The sequence below is a fragment of the Silene latifolia genome, chromosome 1 (genome assembly GCF_048544455.1).
Source record: "Silene latifolia isolate original U9 population chromosome 1, ASM4854445v1, whole genome shotgun sequence".
Classification (NCBI taxonomy): domain Eukaryota; kingdom Viridiplantae; phylum Streptophyta; class Magnoliopsida; order Caryophyllales; family Caryophyllaceae; genus Silene; species Silene latifolia.
Window position 1 is genome coordinate 1849334 of NC_133526.1, and position 22605 is coordinate 1871938.

Sequence of the window (22605 nt, forward strand, 5' to 3'; positions counted from 1 at the left end):
TCATGACATGACTTTTTGTCTTAATTATTTTGTGCTTCTTCGCGTGCCGGTAAATCACGCTAAAGCTCGGCCAATGCGAATTATATGTAATTGTTGGAAAAATATCGCGCTTTCATATCCACGAACCAAAGACTTTGCATTTAAATAGTGACATCTCCTTTCGCGACCACATACAAGAAAGCTAGGCGGAAGAATGATAGAGCGAAGTCTTCTGACCGAGCAACGTGTTTTCTCATCCATTTTTTCAATGTGCATTTTTTCAAGCTTCATTTATATTGTGAAAAAGTTTGACATACACAATGTACAATACTGATATATCAGACATGTGATTCTCTAAGCGGAACACCCTTTTTTGTCGAATCAACATTGCATTTCTTTTTAAGGGTCATATAATTGTTAACACAAACAATCATCATTGTAAAATATCAATTGCCACAATTAACATTTGACATTGATTACGTAAAAGAAATATTTTTTTATTTAAAATATAGTAAAAATAAAAGGAGTTAGAAACTAAATTTGATCCGTATTTTGATCCCAACCCGACAAGTATTCGACTCGACCCCCATTATGTCTCAACATAGGACCCGACCCGTTTGACAGATCTAGGGCCAGTCGATCTAGTCCAGGCCATAATTTGGGCCGGATTATTAAATGTTTTTCAATGAAGTTATGTTCGGGTATGTTCTATTGGGCCAACTTTGACCGGACACGTAATGTTTATATTTATTGACCGTTGCCTCATTGATGCGTTTATTTGGTCAGTAAAATTGGGTTGGGCCATTAGGTATAGCCCAAATTAAAGTCCTAACAGCTTTGCATATTGTATTTCTTTGGAGAACCCATTAATAGTTGAAGAGTAAATACTTCATTTATACCAATTACTCCCTCCTATTCTGAGTAAGTGTCCCATTTGGACATAGGCACGAAAATTAAGGAATATAATTAAAATAATAAAAATTATTGTATATGGGTAAGAATATATGAGTTAAATAGTGAGAAGTATTGAATATGATGGGTTATGGGTGGTTGAGGTGGTAAATAAAGAAAAGAGTCAAGGGTAGGAAAGTAAAAAACCATGTCCAAATATGGCAAATGGGACATCATTTTTTTGAGTAACACAATTTCAAGCTACAAGTTACTCCAATGGTGAATCCTATTTAGTATTAGCTTGATTAGACCTAACTAACACACTTTTTTATTAATTTATTTAATTCTTAATTACTAAATAAAAAATAAATGAGACAACTATTTTTCTATTGGTTATATTTTCTTGTGGGACCATTTAAGCTACTAGCTCCATGGAGCTACTAGCTTAATTTAAGCTAGTTGATGTGGAGTGCTCCAATGGTTAAGCAAATAGCTTGAAATCTTTTTTATTTGCAAGTAAGTCCTTTTAGATAACCATTGGAGATGCTCTAAAAGCTGAAGCCTTTAAAAGCTTCCTATTGGCTGCAGCATTTTAGGAAAAATTCATCCCACGTTCAAGCCTAAATGTTTATTTACCCTCTCTCCTCATTTGGTAATTAATTCTCCTCTCTCCTCTATTATCATATTTTCCTTGATTAATTACCCTCTCTCCTATTTCCACTACTCATTATTTACTCCGTCACTATATTATTAGTTAATTATTATTATGAATCCGTAATTTTCGACGTCTATATGTTACTTTTTTTACTTGAAATTTTTTTTTCGTGAAAGTTATCATGAAAATAAGTGTGAATATTTTTATTTTATTATCCAATAATTTTTATTCTCCAAGTTATTTACGGTCAAAGTTCGGAAACTTTGACCTTTCAAAAGCAAATGAGGTGAAAATAGGTGTGTGGAGGGAGTATGTTATATAATATGCTCATATGATATGATAATAATGATTTTTGTTAAAAAAGTTACCACTAATCACAGTATCTAAATAATTATTTTCACAAAAAGATCACTACAAATTATTATAATAAAAATTACGATAAAAATATAACATTGTACATTTATAAACCAGAAAAATTATTCAAGGACAAAAATCAAAAAATTATATAAAATGATCCTTTTTTATGAGTAACTTTCATTAAAAAAATATTAGATATAAAATCAATATAAGAAAACTTGAAAAACCGGAAAAAAAAAATTGAAAAACAGGAATTTTTTTTAAGAAAACGTATACATAAAATGCAGTAATATATTACAGAATTAGTCAAAGTAAAAGAAAAAAAATCCTATCAAATCGCAAAAAAAATCATCACAACAATAATACTTATCAGTTCTGAAAAAGAAATGTTGTAGCGAATAGCGATACTGAGCAGATTTTTGCGAAAAAATAAAATTTTTGAAACAGTAAAAAATATTGACATGAAACAGGCAAAAAAACCAAATAATATGCTCATAAAGCCATTAAATCGACTATTAAAAAAACAAATATAAATTAGGAAAAATACTTACATTAATTACTTCATATAATACCCCAATAAAATAAATTCAAATTTGACTTCTAAAATCCTCATGCAAACCCGGTGTGAGAGGAAAATACGAAGAAAAAAATCAAAAAAAGTGAATAAAGTATTACAATTGGAAAATTTGACAAAGACAATAACAAACATATAAATATGCAGGGAGGGTGAGAGATAGAGAGGATTCAGATTTAAGAGTGAGGCTTTTCACATTCTTTTCTTTTTTTGACGAAGAAAGAGTCACGGTGACTAGGTGAGGCCGTGAGGGTGTGTGTTAAAAGTTGAGTAGGTTAGGTTTCTTTAAGAGTATATGGGTATGTGCCGAGTCTTTAACACTCACTTTGGCCCATTTAACCTACAACAATGAACGAGGACCAACCATATGAAAATAGCGACTAAAGTCAATAGCCATATAGTATGAGTATCCCACAAATAATACTCCATTGTTGTTATTTCATTATTTTTATATTTTTAAAATCCACAAAGTATAGTTCGTTCTTTATACTCTCTTATTATTCACTCATTTCTTCCCCTTCCATTTTGCACAAGAAATAAGAAAATGGTTTTGGACCACATAAAATACTCTACCCCACATACAATTGATTTTGGACAACACAAAACCTTCCAAAACAAGAAAGAGGGATGAAAATCCGACTATAATGAAAACGAAAAGAGGGAGGAAATGAGTGAATAGGATGGAGTATACATTTCATTAAAATAGAGGTATTCGTCATCACCTTAAAACGAGTCTAATATCATCCAAAATGCCGATGTTGGACAAATTTTTTGATTTTTCCCTATGCATATGCATTCTGTTTAGTCTTATTTATAATACTCCGTATTAGATTCGTTTTAAACTTATGATAGGTATACCCGTCTTAAATGATAATATGGGATTTACATGTTTGAACTTTCAGATATTTGCTTAATATTTCGTCTACTATATTGCTTAACATTATTTTTATATAGACCAAAAGTCCAAAAGGTATATGTTCAGAATAGTCGTGTCATATGATTGTTCGGTTCCTATCTATTGAAATTAAATGAATTTTACAGAAATCTTCATAATTTGATTGCATTTTTAAAAGCAACCCGTGCATTTTTTGCACGGGTATAAAACTAGTAGACGGAAATGACAAATGGACAGTTATTTAGAATAGGAGGAAGTATTTATTTATTTTTTATGTTATTCTTGAAAAATGCTTTAATTAAAGTTAAATAAATAATAGAAACGGAGAAACTAATAAAAAATATTTAACCAAAAATAACAGGGACGGAAATACATGATTTAATAAAATAAATGAATATGTTAATAGTTAACATATTAACATATCGACATACAACAAATAATTAAAGTACGAAAATAAAAATTCCTAGCCAACATTAGGTAAGCAAATTAAGAATTAATAGCTACTGTCTCGCACTAATTTAGTGAGAGACGGCCTCTCAGGAAACCTACGGACTAAACTAAACTTAGCTTGTCAGAAGCAACTACAATTAGCAACTAAACTAATGTTGTTAATTAGATGTAATTGCATTGCATTCTAATCTAAATCATGAATATAAATGAACATGGTTAACGAATTAGGTCATTTATATCCTTTGAAATTGTAGGGTTTGCTTCAAAATCCAAATGTTTTTCCAATATGGGTAAAAAATCCATAGGAAACAAACATTTCTCCTTCGTATAAAGCTTTTCTTGAACTCCGAGTGATCCCAAAATCGGAAGGTTGTTCAAGTTTGCTTCCTTAATATTTTCCTGCAAGTTATAAATCGAATTTTGTCAACTAAATGTTTCATGGAAAAAAAATACATATGATCGATAATTGCAACAAAAATAACATCCATCTACGATTACCATAGTGGTAAAAAGCATTTATAGTTAACAAACATAAATATATACCATACCGTCTGTGTTAAATTTTACTCTGGTAAACATGTACAGAGTAGTGAGTAATGTAAATTTCTCGTCTTCCGAATTTTGCCACATTTATTGAATTTTATGAGAATTTTGTAAACATTACGAAAAACTTTTTTATTTTATTTTATTTTGTAACGTAAATTCTGGATTCTTGTAATTGGAATTTTTAAGGTAACAACTTTGCCTATCATTAGGCCTATAAACAAGGGTTCCACAATCAACAAAATTAGCACGTTTCGTTTATTTCGTTGTTTTGGTCAAGTGTTAACAACATCTAATTAAGCTTAAGTAGCTTTGTCCAATCCAATAACTACCCTTTCCAAACAAATACTTGACCCAAATAACCATTTCGGCTTTAGCAATTTACATTATGAAACAAATACTTAAAATCGACTCATATGGAACTTTTGCAAATAACCACCTTAATTATTCACATGTGTTAAGTTCTTATCGAGCTCATGCAAGTTTTTAAACTGGTCAAGACCCGACTCAAACTCAATTAAACGAGCTCAAACTAAATAAATTATATTCGAGGACTCATTAACCCGACTCAATAATCACAAGTTCACAACTAACACACAAAATTATGGAAAATTTGCAAATACTCAAAATCACTCATATGGAATAAATGCAAATAACCACCTTAATTAATATTCACATATGTTATGTTCTTTTCGAGCTCATGTAAGTTTTAAACTGGTCAATTCACACCCGACTCAAACTCAATCAAACAAACTCAAACCAAATAATTTATAATTGAAAGATTAATTAGAGTAAAAAAGAATTACCTCAGGTAAATTTTGTATGGTATTAAGTAAACCTAATTGAGCTTGCAAAAACTTAACATACTTAGCCGCAGCTTGAAACATTTCAGCAGTATTCATCTTAGTACCTCCTGGTACTAACTTCCCTAACTCTTGTGTTTTCTCAGTTATCCTCCTTCTCCGTTCCCTCGCCGCCTTACTCTGCGCCGACACCTCCCTCACCTTCCCACCCCCACCACCAACACCAGCACAAACATCGAGGCCAAAATGATTATTGTTGTTATTATTATAATAATAATTTTCGGGATAGGAGATTTTGTGTTTCTTAGGAAAAGGGAGGAATTGACCCGAAAAGTCTTGGACAAAAGGGTAAGGATCTTCACTAGGAAGGTAAATTGGAGGCGGGTAATCTTCGATTAAAGGGTAATTATCATTAGGGATAATTAATTCGTCGAAATGAAGATTATTAGGAGGAAAAAAGTAATCATCAAGATTAAGAAGAGGCGGAGCAGGAGGTGGAGGGATGGAAAGAGGTGGTGGTGGGTTGAAATCGACGACATTAAAGTCGAAAAGCGAAGGTGGGAGAGGATCAAAACAAAGAAGCTCAGCTTCAGATGGAAAATTATTACCATAACCATAATTACCATCATCATGATTATCAGTAAAAGGGTTAATAATGAGGTTAGAGTAATCTAGTAATGTCATTGTTGTGTTAGGTTAATGAGGTCAGTAAAATTAGTGAATTAGCTGAGGAAAAAGAGGAGGAAGTTAATGGGGAGGGGTAAATAAAGGTAATTAATTAGTTGGTTAATTAGAGAGAGATTAGAATGAAGAAAGACTAAGAAGGGAAAATAACTGCTTAAAATTAACCGCCAGTCTTTAAATAGAGTGATTAGTGGGGGAGATTAGTAACTGCCTTTGAGGTTTTTTTGTTGGTATCCGAGGTTGTTTTTTGGAAGTTAGGGTTTTATGTATTTTTAGTAGAGAATGTACGGAAGTTGGGTCGAATTATAAGGACGGTAAAGTAGTTTTTTTGTGAATTTTAATACGATTATATTTGCGATGTTTGGGTCTGAGATATCGAATTTAGTTTTGAGTAATTGAACTAAAAAGAGTGTTTGCTAACTAATTTAAATGCTCAAGGTTTTTGCACCATTGATGTTGTGTAAAACAAAATTAATTATGAGTATAATCTCTCGTAAAGCCGATTTACACTATTATGGTATATTAAAAAGTATGTTTTATAAGAATTTTGTATGTAAGGCGATTTTTTATATGAATTTGTGTTTATTTAAAACTTTGCTTAGAGTCGCGTACGTACTTTAAATAATGTTACTTATACTCTGTACTCCATTGATATAGTAGTTTATGACAGTTTTCTTTGTTACATGAATGTCGGTCTGTTGCATATATGATAAATTATGCGGAGTAACTTAGAAGTATTGAATTCACTCGATTGTATAATTACCCAACATAAGATTTGTTTTCGTAGCATGCAGATATTATGGCTTTTGAAAAAGATATTGGCCAAATTTTAAGATATTCAGCGCTTTTAGATGTTTGACCAATCAATATCTTAATTTTAGTGTTTGGTAACAAGATATTGAAACAAAGATATTTGGGGTCAATATCTTTGTTTTTTACAATATCTTTTCGCTTACCCCAAAGATATTGGTTAGTATGCATATTGTAAAATAGGAAATTTTTCTCCATTTTACAAAGAAAACTAACAATCTACTAATCGTAATCTGCCAATTATCAAACACTCAAATCAATTCTGCTAATTATAATATGCTAGTCAAACCTTCTGATAAAATCTTCCATTTATAATCTGCTTTTGCAATCTGCTTATGCTGAAATTAATCCGCTGTTTACCAAACAGGGCCTACTCCGTTCTCCTTGGTTATTTGTTTACCTATTCAATTTTAAGGTGTCTCAATCAATTGTTTACCTTTTTATTTTAGGAATGTCATTGATGGACAATTTAATCCCTGTACACACAATTTGGTCTATTTAATTTGTTATCCAATAATTAGTCTTTTCCCCTTTCTTTGGTCTTTGTTCCAAAAGTAAACAAATAAACAGAACGAGTATTTTCCATTTTTAATTTGTTTGTGTTTCTCATGATGTCAAAGGCTCAAAGCAAATTCGAATTGTGTCCTAGCTCAAACACCCACACACACAAGATAAATTCAATGTCAAAATAAAATGACTGCATATTGAATGCCATTAACTCGGACTTTTGTGTCATAAGACAAAAAAAAAACAGCACGATGATTGTGTAGATTTGGTCTATTTATTTCTTGCTTTTAATGGATTGATTCAAAGATGTCAGATTTTTTTTGGAAAGATCAATGTACTAAGGTTGTAAGTAATAAAAAGGTGTATTGTATAATTATCTTTGCTTATAGTATAAGACATTATATAAAGACCTGTTATATTTTTAATGTAAGTTATGAAAGTTAACATGTTTATGACATCTTGTCAATCACATGTGGTTTTACTCAGAATATCTAAGTAAAATCACAGGTAATTATTTGAGGTTAATTTACGCAAAAAAAATTGGGTAAAAATGTTATAGGACAATTACTCTGTATTTGTTAGACGACCTAAATCTGCCCCCAAAAATTACTACGTTTGCCACATGTATGATCGGTTGTTTTATGCATATGCCTATTGACTATAACCTTGTTTAGAAAACAACTACATAGTGTAAATGTTTACCGTTAGAAGTCTGTCCACAAATTAATACGGAGTAACTCGTAAGTAAAGTTTATTTCCGAAGAGAACTAGAAAGCTAAAGTTAACACGTTTGATAATAAATACGTAATGACTACTGATATAGTGACTCGTACTCAGTTGAACCAAAAAATAAAAAATAAAAAATAAAAAATATTTTGCTAATAAAAATAATTCTTAGTCAAAGCTTCTCAAGTTCTCAACAGAATTTTTCTACCACTCCCTATTTTCTCTCCTCATGTTCCATTATATTCCCTTCCTTCCCGCCAGCTGAATTGGTCTTCTCAACTAACCGCCCTTTTTACACTCTAAACTAACGAGTCGGTCTTGTGTAAAACCGTTTCGATAAAAAAAACACTCATTAAATTCATATATACCCTTACTAAAAGTCTAAAACAAGAGTAGCTAGTTAAAAAAAGAACTTATATATGAACATGGTATTTAGGTAAAATAAAATGTAGGATAATTTAGTGTAAATAAAACCGCTTTACATAAGAATACGGACGGATTAAGGCAATATACTGTATCACTGTTTTGTACAACCAAATACTACAGAATCATTCAACATTCTAACACCATTCTCTCATACAGTACAACAATTAGATGCCAAATTAAACAATCCGAAAAATCGATCTCATATAATTAAATCCACCAAGGCTTAGTAGCAAGCTCTTGTGAGAAAGCATATCTAAATTTAGAGCAGTGAGGCAACCATTCAATGATTTGTGACGCTTTCTTTCCGTTGTTACCATCTAGGCATCGTTGGATCGAGTTCTGAAGTTTTTTGTCGACGTTTTCACAAACCCATTTCAAGAGGCTGTCTGAACCCATGTTTGCTTCTCGTGCTACTCTTTCGAGAAGTTTTGGTAGGAACACTTTCTTTGATTTCTTTACTATTATGTTGGTTTGCAGAAACTCCCTCTTTGCCTTTTCTAGTTCTTCTTTTACGTTTGCTGCCGTGTACACCTTCAGCTGCGCGTCAAAATTTAGTTCAGTTCCATTTAATTCAGTTCACTTCATTTTGTATGACAATTATTTATTTATTTATTTTGGGTCTTAACCAGGGGTATCCCTACCGACAGCTGAAAGCAATTTAATGGGTTGACCCCTCCCAAGTTTGACCTTTTCATTCGCAAGAGCCGGGAATCGAACTCCAGGCCACTTGTTTAAGATAGGGCGCGGTTTCAGAAAGGAAACTTACCACAGGATCAGAAAAGGCACCAGTGCACAATGCAAAGCAAACTGCAGACTGCGAATTAGGAAGACCGAGTTTTAAACTGATGAGTTGCTTCTCTTCTGCAGATTTCTTCCTGAATGCAGTTGATAGTATGGTTTCAAGCCACTGTATTTACAGCCAAAATGACAATTAGTTAACTCGAGAAACATCAACAGCCAGTCAGTTATCTGGGAGCAATAAATTGCTCGGGACTGTCGGTCATAGAGACACGTGAAATAGAAGAAATCTGTTAGTCAAGGATGAAAATGAAAGTTAGAAGCCATTACCCCTCCAACTCGCGTAGTATGAAAGCAGAATATCGAATGCTCTATGGCATTTGCACTTATGACCAGACCCCCTATGTTGTAGGCTGCCTGCACTAACCAGAAAAACCTGTCAATTTAGCGTCTAAAATGCAATGCCAGAAATCAAACTCGTTTACTCAGTAGTTCATAACTTCGTAAAAGTGCAGTACCTTATGAAATAGAGCTACTCTTCTCAGTGAGCTATGCGGAATTCCATATGCTAAATACGCCTGCAGAAGACAAGAAACCAAAAAGTTCCGAGTTCAGGGAAAACAAAGTCGAACACAAATTTAACGACAGTCACATTGATTGAAGTATGATCCATACATACATGCATTATCAGAGAATTATACACATTGATCCAGAATGCAATTTGCGCTTTGGCCTCCATTTGACTCACATCCACTTTTTCTAGTTGCTCGACGAGGGCTCTGAAAATACACATCAGATTAAATTCAAGGAAACCTTTTGCAGCGCAACATTCACAGATTTACAGAACAAACCTGTAGTTGTTGATTGCATAAGAAGCTTGAGAATATTGGTTCTTGTTAGTTGGCATCGACGATATCTCTACCATAGACTTGGAAATATGATTCTCGAGGTTGCGACTCTGAGGAGGTAAATTAGCACATGACTTTGAAGGTGGTTTAACTTCTGGCTTTGTCGATACTATACCACAAAGCCAGCAGTAGACTGCAGCCATAGACCTAACCATTTCCTCGGACAATTTACTGGGACATTGATGTAAATGATCTTTTAATGTCCGCGCACCAGGAGGTTTGTCTCTGAAAGGCGATTTTCCATCAACCTGAAACATTCTCATAACCAAATACTTTTATACCGATAACTGGCAGTAAGCACACGAGTTTACGATTTGATAAATTACCCTGATGACAGCGGAAGAAGACTTCTTGTAGTGGATGCTGCCGGTCTTTACTGTGGAAGGTGAGGCAGTTCTGATCCTGCTGTCTCTATTATCAGAAGCGCTTTTTAAAGAGAAAGCTCGAAAGGGGAAGTTGTTGGAGGAGCAAAATGCACTCGTGATGATGCTTGGGTGTTTTCTTAATTTGGGTTTAGCATGAGCAGGAGAAGTCATGCCAGAGCTTTGCTCAGAAGGCGGTCTACTGACACTCTTTTCAAATATGCTCCTGTAAAGTGTAAGAACACGCTGCTCTCGGTTGGCAACCTCTTCTTCAAGTAATTCAATCTCGCTAATCAACTCCTTCGTCTGTCAATAACAAAAAAAATTCTAAGTCAGCAACTATCAGAATATCCACAATGCTCGAATGTTCTGTAAAGTTTGGAATACAATGTAAGGATTCAGCAGTTAATCAAAACAGTCGACGATTTCATTTCTTACCTGAGAAGCAGAATGCCTATGACCTGGTGATAATGTACTAGAAGTCCGACCAATTGCTTTTTCAAGCATTGTTCGCATTGATTTTTCCTGCTGAAGCCGCATTTGAAGGAGTTGTATCTGTTATACAAATAAAATAACATCAGACAAAAGATAAATGCCAAAGCTGAAATATAAAAGCCGGTCATATTCCCAAATAAAAGGAACATGAAAACTTACATCCTTTTCCAAGGAAGCGCGCTGATTTGATGAGCTTGTACTTGAATCAATGGATTGTCCATGAGAAGTTCTTGTAGAAATTGGCGAGTCCTATAGTAACAGGAATTCAAGCAATGTTTATTCGGAAAAACTGAACATTCGTAAGTACTCCCTCTGTCCAAATCATTCGTTTACCTTTGTTTAGAAAGCAAAGGTAATCAAGACTATACTGGCTAAGGTCTGTTAGCTTACCTGTGGTAAATTATGTTTGCGCTCGACAAAAGACAGAATCCCAACACCCGGAAGTTCACCATTCCTGTCAGAAGCACTGAAGAGGAAATAATGGGCGCGTTTAGTAAGCAAAAACCTCAAATGAACATAGTATACTTTCACTGATCATACAAAATCAACTTTACACAGCTAATTTACAGATCAGACAGCATTCAGGCCGCAAACTACGCAACAATCTCCTTTGCTGAATTTACAGATCAGACAGTGGCATACTACCAGACTGAAGAGTTTCAAAATACAACATTTAACATCTCCGTCTTAAGTCTTAACCACTAGACTAGGACATCATCAATACAGAACATTTTAACATCTCCAAACCCAAACTTGTCAGTAAACATATCAGTAGAAGACATAAACACAGTCCAAAAACAATAAAATATTCAATTACAACCCATTTGAACAAAACAAACAAAAAAGTGATGTAAAGTCTAAACTTGTTTATTGAAAGTTAAAACAACAACCCAATAAACTAATTTCCGTCTCAGTCATTTGTTTAGCTTTGATTAAAACGCTCCTAACAAAGAATAGAAAACGTAAACAAATGATCAGAACGGAGAATGTATAAACTATACAATAAAATTGATGATAATGCAATGTTGTTGTCACCTTCTTGACCTTCTATGTTGCTTCTTTTCATCAAGATTTCTCTTTTCAACCAAAATTTCATCTCCAATAACTACTTTCAAGCTCCCCATTAAAACATAAAAAAAGATCAAAACTTTATAATATTAATGATTTTTTAAAAGTAACTATTCATCTGGATTTTCATTAAAAATACAAACCCAATTTAACCAAGTTATTTTTGTAAGTATATAAATGTATAAAATCATGCTCAAGGCTTTTCCTCCAACTAACAATCTAAAGTAGCAGTAAGAGAATTAAATGCAATAGGACATGTAATAAGGACAAGACATTCAGTTACTTGATTTAAAAGATGTTGTTTACAATCAACAAATATAAACACGACCGACCGTCTTAAGCTTACAACATGGTCCTAGACACTATAGGTAACGTTCAAAGAACCATATAGCATGAAATATGTCGTCCTGAACATGTCCGTCTTAAATTTACAACATAGTCACTACAGGTAATATTCAATAAACCAAAAAGCATGAAAGATGTCGTCTTTAAACTTAAGACGGTCTTAAATGAAATTACGGGTATAAACAATTCTTAATGATTGATAAATGGATTGAAACAAGAAATAAAACCCTAAAAACATCTTAAGTTTACAACATAGTCTAGCATTCAATGAACCATATAAAAGCATGAAAGATGTCGTCTTTAAACTTAAGACGGTCTTAAATGAAATTAGGGGTATAAACAGTTTTTAATGATTGATAGATAGATTTAAACAAGAATTAAAACCCACTAAAAAAGTGGGACAAAGATGCTAAAAATTGCTAAAAAAACTAAACAAAGAAAGCAAAAAAATGAAGAGATTGAATTGAATGTGATGAGTTAAGTGACGTTGAGAGCATTGAATGCTGGCATGAACAGTAGGGCATTAACTTCCACCTGCGAAACTGCTGCGGCCTTCTTTTTTGCCTTCTTGAATTGGTAATTCACTATTTTATGTTTCTCATCATTGATTTTTTTCCGATTCAAGATCCTCTTCATTTTTCTGCTTCATTTCCAATTCTCGTTTGCCTAATTAAAGGTCGGGATTTAATTTTAGGCAAATCTATCCCTTCTTCATTAATCCTTTATATTATCTAATTTACTCTAAATCGTTAATTTACTCCAAAGAGATTGGGAGAACTGTAGTTCGATTAGTTTGACTATAATATACTGGGTTTGAGTCGATTTGAATAAGTCTGAACAATAAAGAAATGATAAAAATTAATGAAAAGTCCGATATGGCAGAGTTTTAAACTAAGTTTTAATCTTTTTCAAATTTTTTTGACATGTGTTGTAACTTGTATGATTTGTAGAGTAAGATCTTTCCTATAATAACAAGTCTTCCATGTAATGCACATATCTGTCATAAATTTGCGATGAGTCAAGTTATACTCATTTTGGTAGATAAAACAAAATATTACTTCGTATTACTCTCTGCTTTTGTCTTATCTATCTACATAAATAGTATTTCACCGATCACAAATGATTTTTTTTTAAAGCTATAACCGGCCCGGGTTTGGACCGTGAACACCCCTCGATACATCCACCCTGAAGATACTCATCAAGTTATTAGATTACACAAAATCTCATTATAGACGGCACATATTCGTCTATAACTAAATTCGGGTCAAATACAATACCACATTTTTAATATGACAAACAACAAGTGGGATGGTGGGGGCCAAACATATCACCACTTTCAAGCTATTTGACCTGCCTTTAACTATAGACGAATATATCCGTCTATAACAAGACTAACTGATTAGATTATTAGCAGCAACACACGTCTGTTGTCTATGGATCTACTCCACTCTATCATTATATTGATATTATCTTTAGTTGGTATAAAACAATTTTAGAAAAAAGTTCCGAAAGTTAATTAATTAATTTAATTTAAGTCTATAGATAAGCATTACAGCCTAATTACAATTAGAAAAATACATAAATTAAGTGATGATCTCACGAATATTACAAGGGATATACATTATCAAAATACACATACACCAAGTCCACAACTCATTTAAGGTCCATACCAGAGTTAGTGACAGACCGAGACAAATTTTCGGATGGTTTGACTCAGTTGGTTAAAATATACGAGTAAGTTAGGCATTGTTTTTTCCGGCTTAATTTCAATTTTCATCCAGCTCACTTTAGCCCACTTCAGTTCAGCTCAATTCAACTCACTTTGGCTCAACTTATTTTAGTTCAGCTCATTTCAGTTTAGTTCAGCTCAACTTAGCTTCATTCAACCCAAAATAACAGAGCCTAGTGATAACTCTGAGCAATTAAAAATTGAAACTTTAGTTGAAATTTCCAATTTTTTCTCTGTTTTGCGCTATTACATTAATAGTTCACTCTCGCTGGAATTTCTCGTTCCCTCTAATATCAAATCGTACGGTCTCTTCTTACCGTCTCTCGCTCCCCCACTGAATTAAGAAGATAATAGTGTAATTAACTAGTTATGCACTTGATAATGCGCCCTTAATCAAATAGATGGACGGTTAGGACGGCTAATGATTAATCAGCCAGGTCATTATAGTGGGTCCAATGGACGGTGCAACCAATTACAATAGCTCAAATATTAGTATATATAAACTGTGCAATTTATGCCGTAGAACATCAACAATTTTAGCTAATTTTGGTATTTTTACTTTATTATTTACAAAAATAAATTAATTTTGTTTAAGTAATTAAGAAAAATGGTTAAATTGGCTTTTGGAAGTTTTGGTGATTCATTTAGTGCTGCTTCATTAAGGGCATATTTAGCTGAATTTATTGCAACCCTTCTATTTGTTTTTGCTGGAGTCGGATCCGCGGTCGCATTCAGTAAGTTTAGCTGTTTAATTAAGGGTTAATTATCGTATTAGATTTTGTTTAAAAACTTGATATAACTTAAATATCACCTATACTACTATTATTTCGAACTCATATTAACTATGACACCGTATATACACTTTTACTGGAAAGGTTGAACTTGATATCGATGTTAAATTGTTAATAATGGGTACGTGGAGTTATTCTCGTAGTACCTTATAATCTTTCTACTAACTAGGAAATAATTAAGAAGATTCTAAAAAATATGTCGATTATTTCTTAAAAAAAAATCAACATTGAACTCATATTCTGAATCATACTCAACTCGAATCCGACTCAAACTCAAATGGGTGTGTAATTTTGTAGGCAAGTTGACAGATGATGGAGCATTAGACCCAGCAGGGTTAGTAGCAGTGGCAGTGGCTCATGCATTTGCTCTCTTTGTTGGAGTGTCAATAGCTGCCAATATATCAGGTGGACACTTGAATCCAGCTGTCACCTTTGGATTGGCTGTTGGTGGCCACATCACCCTCATCACTGGCTTCTTTTATTGGGTTGCCCAAGTTCTTGGATCTATTGTTGCTTGTTTTCTTCTTCAGTTTGTCACCAATGGCAAGGTAAACCCTTTCCCCTTATTAGTTACCCTCTTCGTTCGGTCCAATTCACTGTATTTGATCGAATACGTGAGGGAGAATTGAGTAATATAGTGAATTGGATTGAACAGAAAGAGTACACGAGTAATACTTTGTAAATTCTAAATTTGTGTCTTAAATTAATTCTGTTAGTCAATTCAGGTTAACTTGTCAATAATTTTGGAAAATATGCCTCAAAATAAAATATTGGTCAACGTTGAATAGTTGAGATCGTTGGACCATCAAAATCAAATCGGAACTATAAATTTAGGATGGATAAGAGTAATTTGGTTATTCAATACTAATCATAATCAATTTTGTGTAAAATGTTAAATAGCATAGCTAAGAAAGTGCAAATGTCAACTTAGTTTATAGTTCCGATTTGATTTTGATGGTCCAACGATCTCAAAATTGTTGTGTAAAATCATAATCACTCTTGTAATACACAAAATTGTTGGGAATATAATACACTTTTCTGATCATAACAAACACTCATATAAAACCTTTACATTACACACACGTATTTTTAGTTCACTTTCGGTTATATTGATTGTTTCAATATTTATCTTGACGACTAATTATATTATATTCAATCTGATTTTACACAATACTGAAAGATCCCGGCCCACGGAGTTGCATCAGGAATGAACGCATTAGAAGGAATTGTAATGGAAATTGTCATCACATTTGCATTAGTTTACACCGTATATGCCACAGCAGCTGACCCAAAGAAGGGTCAATTGGGTATCATTGCTCCAATTGCTATTGGATTCATTGTTGGGGCAAACATCTTGGCTGCAGGCCCATTTAGCGGCGGATCGATGAACCCGGCTCGCTCGTTCGGTCCGGCCATCGTAAGTGGGGACTTGGCCCAAAGCTGGATTTACTGGGTCGGCCCGCTTGTCGGTGGTGGGCTTGCTGGACTTGTGTATGGTGATATCTTTATTGGGTGCCATGGCCCAGTTCCAACATCTGAGGCCTATCCCTAAGGCCCAAGCCCAAGAGTGCTCTTTTTTAATTTGGAATTTTATGGGAATTTATGAATTGTAAATGGTTTTAATTTAATGTTTTTAAGTTATGCATGGTGTGAGTGAGTTTGGGAAGTAATGTATAAAATAAAATATATTGTGAGTTTGCTTAAATTCCTTGTTATTTAATGTAATATCGTATTGATTCTCGAGGTTTAAATCTGTATGCTACAAAGTCTGTGAGGTTTTATATTTTCAGTGGCCGGGGCAATATTTCTCTCTTGGCAATATCAATATAAGTTCTAGCTAGACAAAAATAATTTCCTTCAAATTAATTACTTTTGATCAAAATTTTGCTTGATGAGTTTTTGGACTAGTTAGTTAATCAAGAGATGTTTGATTAATACGAGTAGTTTGAAACGATTGTCTCTCGTACATACATTGCTAATGATGTTTAGAACGCATTCATCAAAGTATCCAAATTATGTTGTTCTTGCATTATTTTCAGATTTCATCGAATACAACCGTAATTATTATTTTTTTGTCCTGGTCATTTATTAACCTTTTACCTTTTAATCGATACATATGTAGACTAACAAATCAACAATATAACTGAAAAACCGTAACTTATGCCCATAATATGTGAGAAACTAGGGTGTACATAAAAAAGATGGCCAATCATCTGTCGAGTTGAAATGTAGTGGAAAGATTTGTTTCAATAAAGCTTAAAGTTAATTGATTTTACACCAAATAAAGAGAAAGCCTAAAGTTAATTGATTTGCATCTTTTACTTTCAACTTTCAAGGACTTTCACGAGTGGAGATGACAAAATAATTCTTGTATAATGCAGTTGCAGGCAATTTTATTGTAAAACAGTATATTAAAGTAACTATGTTTACTCACCTATATAAGTTTGCATTTAGATGTGTATCACACTAGTGTAAAACAGCCTTACACAAACTTACTCATGAAAAAAAAGTAGCTTTTAATTTTTGAATTAAAATAATATTAGTTTTAAACCCGTGCAAAATTGCACGGGTATGTATTTGGGCCGGTATTAATGTTTTTGGATGTATTTTTTTTTTTTTTTGCGTTTTTATTGTACTTATCTAGTTGGTCTAAATCAGCGATCTACATAATTAATGTTTAAACTTGTTACAAATATGTGTTCACATGCAATGGTTTAAAAGGAAATAACAAAGGATATTTTTTTTTAAAAAAAAATATATCGTACTATCTAGTTTATAAAAATTATGCATCTAATTTATTCGCATTATATGTAATTCTATCCCACTATTAAATGTAATTTCTTCTCGTAATTATGTAATTTTATTATTATTTTTTTTTTTAAATTATGTAATTCATTTATTTGTAATTAGTTTCATTTATTCCGATTTGTAATTCATTTCGCTTATATGCCATTAATTTCATTTATTCGAAATGTATAAAATTATTTCATAATATTATTTCATAGTATTTGTTCTAAGACGGAATTTGTCGCATGTTTGTATAAATTTATTAAAAAATAAATACATTGCACACTAACGGGTCCCACCATAACATGTATTTCCAAAAAAAAAGGTTGAATTAATGACGTGGCACGCCCTGGATTGAGTATTGTCTTCTGAATTAATAAAGATAAGATTTCATAATATTAATTCATAGAATTTTTTCATAATATTATTTCATAGAATTTGTTGCAAGACGGAATTTATCGCATGTTTGAAAAGACGGAAATCTGAAGAATTAAATACATTGCACACTAACGGGTCCCACCATAACATGAATTTCCAAAAAAAAAAAAAAAAGTGGTTGCATTAATGACGTGGCGCGCTGAGGATTGAGTATTGTCTTTTGTATTAATATAGATAAGATTAATGTTTGTTACGCTTCTATATCTTTATTCTCTTACAAGTTTACTAGTTGAGATCCCGTGCTAAAGCACGGCATTTGTGAGGGTTAAATTAATTGAGCTTTATTTTTTACATAAATGAGTTGTAGTTATAATAGTAAGTTGTAATCTACTGATTATAATGTTAGTAATATTATAAAAAAAAGTTTATTATTCAAAGGACTTTTAGATTAAGTTATTTTTTTGTGAATCTATTTTTATTATTAAAAATAATGATAGCATCCTATATCTTTTTATAAAGAGAATATATAAAAAAGCACAAAATAACAATAATAATATCACATTTTTATATTGGACATTAAAACATGTTAGCTTGTATAGTTGTATAAGATGGAAAGATTGACAAGAGCGAAGTTGACACGTTTTATTTATATAATCAGTTGATTTTTTTTACTTAGCTTTAATCAAACTCAGTTTTAATGTCAAAATTTATTTATACATCATAGCTAATTTTTGTACGTTATTTAAAAAGGTAAAGTTTATTTATACATCATAAGATTTTGGAGATTTTATTTGTATTAATTATACTCTTTAATTATACTCTATAATCTATATTATACTTTATACAAATACTATAATGTTTGGAGCTAGAACTTTTCTGTGTATAGAAAATATAGGATACTGAATATTTTATTTGTGGCAAAGATTGCGCATATAGTTATGGAAATTCTATTATTATCTTAACATGGTATCAGAGCCTAAAAACTCAAAATATCAGTGCCGAAGTTCCACTCCTTTAAACAAGGGCTACAACTGTATGCGCAGTACATCAGCCATATTCATCCATTTAGATGATTTATTTTCATCTCATCTCATCATTACTTATTGAAGGGCTGTGATGATGAGGTGCTAATGTTGTGCTGTGTTTCACTTTTGTTGATTTTCCATTTTTTTTACCTAGAATAAATTGCCCAAACCTAAAAATTAAGAAAGAAAACGTGATTCTTCTCTTTCGAAAATCATCAATTCTAAGTTCTAACCAAGGTAGTACCGAAAAAATTGGCGAGTTACGCACTGAAAAAACTGGCGAGTTACGCAAGAAAGTTGTCTGGCGAGTCCTATACGCACCCAAAAAGACTGGCGAGTTACGCAAGAAAATTGTCTGGCGAGTCCTATACGCACCCAAAAAGAAGTGTCTGGCGAGTCCTGTACGCAATATCTACTGCCTTGCGACGATGAGAAGTTTTTCGTAAAGAAGATTTATGAAGATTTGAAAATCCATGTTTTTATTTTAATTATTATCCGCCTGTATTTCTCCAATCGTAAAGTTCGTACAATGTACTGCCTTTACGATTGCGGGAGGATGTTAGGGTATTAGGCTCATTAGGGCCGGCTATCGTCTAGGGTTTATGCTAGTAGGGTTTATTATATATACATCCATGTATGAATCAGAATCATATCAATCAATAATGCAATTCTCCCTTATGCAATCGTCTCCCCTCTATAATTTTAACACTTAGCTAAAAGGTTTCCAAGTTTTGGGTATGGTATGGTAAGGAAGACTACCTGCTTAACACAATGACAGATCTTGAATTCAAAGTATGAGGGTTAAAAGTTAAAACTTACTACTCGTACATTATAAACCAAAAAAACTGTTGTTTTAGCAATGAAATAAAATAACTATAGACAACAAAACCGAAATTTATCATTGTTGACGATGACGACTGTTCCTACTAACTCCTTTAACTCTACCTAGGTTTGCAAAACAAACAAAACAACCACGACAATCAAAGCGAAAAACCGTACATTTTTTAGGTTCGATTTTTTTTGCAACTTGTAAGCGATCTTAAATCTGAATTGTAGTTTAGTCCACCTGGTGCCACGTGAGTTCCAGCCTAAGCAGCAAGATGTTACTTAGTCTTATAGATGATGCCAACCACCAAGAGATATTAAGTTAGTACAACTAGTTTGAGTGCACAGAAAGTTTACAGTAAATAAAGCAATTATTCTTCACTTACAATGTCCCTGATTTCAAATATTTTTTTTTTTTTTTTTTTTTGACAGCAGATTTCAAATATTATTACTATAACATTTTTGTCTTCCAAAAAGATTGCAATTTTCTCACTAAGTAAGAATTTATGTAAAGGACAAAGGTGATTGATTAAGCATTAGCAACCTTTTATAATTACCTTCCTTTTTCACCTTTTTTCTTGAAAAATTAATCATTCACTAGTAACCCGTGGTTTAACTTAACATTATAGTGAAAGATATCGTTATTTTAGGTAAAACTGTTTCATATAAGAGTGCATAAAACTGTTCCATTAGCTAAAACATTAACTATCCTAGTAAGAAAATTTCGAAACTCTTGAGTCAAACTTTTTTATCACGCAATTGCTTATTAGTTTCCACTCCCACTCAAAATGTTTTGATTTGTATTTTTTTATGTATTTAATGTATACTTAAAAAATGAGATGGTGTCAGCTCTGTCACAAGATACTACTGAATTATATACGATACGCATGGTACATTAAAAGTCTTAAGTGATGAACTCTACATATGAACATGTAAGAAAGTTCAATACTATCTAAATTCAGTATCATCGGATGACGTCTAGCAGTCCGACACGTGAGCAATTGAACCCCACATAGACCAAATCGGATTGTTTCAATTGGTTCTTGACTCACGTGCACCCAAGATCTCAGTGAAATCTTTACATAATTTTAAGCTACAAAACTACAAAAGTAACAAAGTTTGAAGCTCATTGTCTAAGATACGAAGTATGTACTAATAATTTATGTAAGTATTTAGATTGTGGAATAGTGGTCCTAATTAGTCTTCCCTGAGTCAATATGAAACCATACCGACAGTTTGAGAATCTGGATTGTAAGACACACCCATCTTGAGGTATCATCATTTTACATCTTCGAGGATTTTGTTCTCTTTTTACCTTACATAATCGTTGGCATTTCTACTTTCTCACTTGCTTAATTACATTATTTATATATTAATTACATTGTTTATGTATGGATTATGGGACGAGATGTATTGACACTAAAATAGATAAGGATTATCACGTAAAATAGTTAATTAATGGTCTCAGGTTCAAATTTCTGCAGGAGCAATCTTGTATTCTTGTGAAAGCTACTCCTATTTATTGCCTGAGACAAATCAGGCAATGCCTTCTATATTTTGAGTCTGTCACCCCTGGTTGATTGACACTACAACAATGCATGTCTTTAGTGGCGTTTAATATGGACTCGGCGGCATAAGTAAATGCCGCGTAAACAAATAGCAGCGTATGGATAAATGCTGCCTATGCAATGTCGCTAAAAGGCTTTAATGACATTTGAGGGACATGCTGGTAAATGCCAATTTAAACACCATCTGGTTTACGTGGTTTGAAAATTATCACAAATACTCGTAGTCTTGAGAGTTTATCCAGAGCGCACTAAAAATAGCGGTTGCAGGTTCTCTCGTCAAAAAAGAAAAAAAAGGTCGAGATAGTTTTTATATAGAAGGTTTACTTCTTTTAAAATAGTTAATTACATACAAGGATCGGTAAACTAGATCGAGCTAGATAGGTACATACTCATTATACATTGTATAGGACTATAGGATAGGAGTGTGAATGTATGATTAAGTGTTAAGTGGTTCTAATTAGGTCCAACAACTTGCTTTTAAACTGATGATTATGTTTGTAAATCCATCTTATGGATGTTTTGAGGACATTTTTGTACTTCACCTTCTAGATTATTGTTTAAAAATACCATCATACATTATTGCCATGTATGGATTTGTATCTTGAAGAAATAAATTTGTGAGTTATAGTTCAAGACTTCCAAGTGGTTAAGTGAAACACAAAACCTATTTTCTGTTTCATTACCTTAATCTTATGACACATTATCCTCTTATAATATTTTAAAAAAAATTAATGAATGATGTTGATGTGTGTCCAATGAAAAGATTATGAGATACTTCGTCAGTTTCAGTCAATATAGTTTACACTTAGGCCATGTTCTTTTGGACTTAAATTCAGTTCTAATCAATTGATTCGATTCGATTCGATTCCATTCGATTCGATTCGATTGATTCACTCAATTGATTCGATTCGATTCGATTGATTGATTCGATTCGAATCGATTCGATTCGATTCATATTAGTTTATTTCAACATTACTATTATTATTCTTATTGATATTCTTATTCTTATTTTTATACTCCGTATTAATGTATTTACTATTGTTATTATTATTATTATTATTATTATTATTATTATTATATTTTTATATTTATTATATTACTATAATATTTATTAATAATTAATTCGTATTGTTTATATTATTATATTTATATTTAATACATTTATTATTATTATCATTATTATTATTATATTATATTTATTATATTTATTAATATATTTATTATTATTAATATTATTCATAACATATTTATTATTATTATTATTATTATTATTATTATTATTATTA

General features: G+C 32.3%; 3 protein-coding genes across 3 annotated transcripts; 1 reads left to right on the plus strand and 2 right to left on the minus strand.

Moving 5' to 3' along the window:
• Positions 1–3721: 3721 nt before the first annotated feature.
• LOC141642967 (uncharacterized) lies at positions 3722–5959 on the minus strand. Its single transcript, XM_074451997.1, has 2 exons — positions 5151–5959; positions 3722–4200 (listed from the first exon to the last, which is right to left on the minus strand). The coding sequence occupies exons 1-2, from the start codon at positions 5829–5831 to the stop codon at positions 4018–4020; spliced, it is 864 nt and encodes a 287-aa protein (XP_074308098.1). The 5' UTR covers positions 5832–5959; the 3' UTR covers positions 3722–4017.
• A 2320-nt stretch (positions 5960–8279) lies between these two features.
• On the minus strand, positions 8280–12711 carry LOC141592168 (uncharacterized). The gene is made up of 11 exons (XM_074412764.1): positions 11839–12711; positions 11194–11269; positions 10963–11052; positions 10747–10863; positions 10273–10614; positions 9890–10194; positions 9718–9817; positions 9557–9616; positions 9369–9455; positions 9067–9207; positions 8280–8837 (listed from the first exon to the last, which is right to left on the minus strand). The coding sequence occupies exons 1-11, from the start codon at positions 11925–11927 to the stop codon at positions 8508–8510; spliced, it is 1737 nt and encodes a 578-aa protein (XP_074268865.1). The 5' UTR covers positions 11928–12711; the 3' UTR covers positions 8280–8507.
• Positions 12712–14476: 1765 nt separating this feature from the next.
• Positions 14477–16435, plus strand: LOC141643039 (putative aquaporin TIP2-2). Its single transcript, XM_074452086.1, has 3 exons — positions 14477–14679; positions 15034–15284; positions 15917–16435. Exons 1-3 carry the CDS (start codon positions 14553–14555, stop codon positions 16286–16288), a joined length of 750 nt encoding a protein of 249 aa, XP_074308187.1. The 5' UTR covers positions 14477–14552; the 3' UTR covers positions 16289–16435.
• Positions 16436–22605: the final 6170 nt, after the last annotated feature.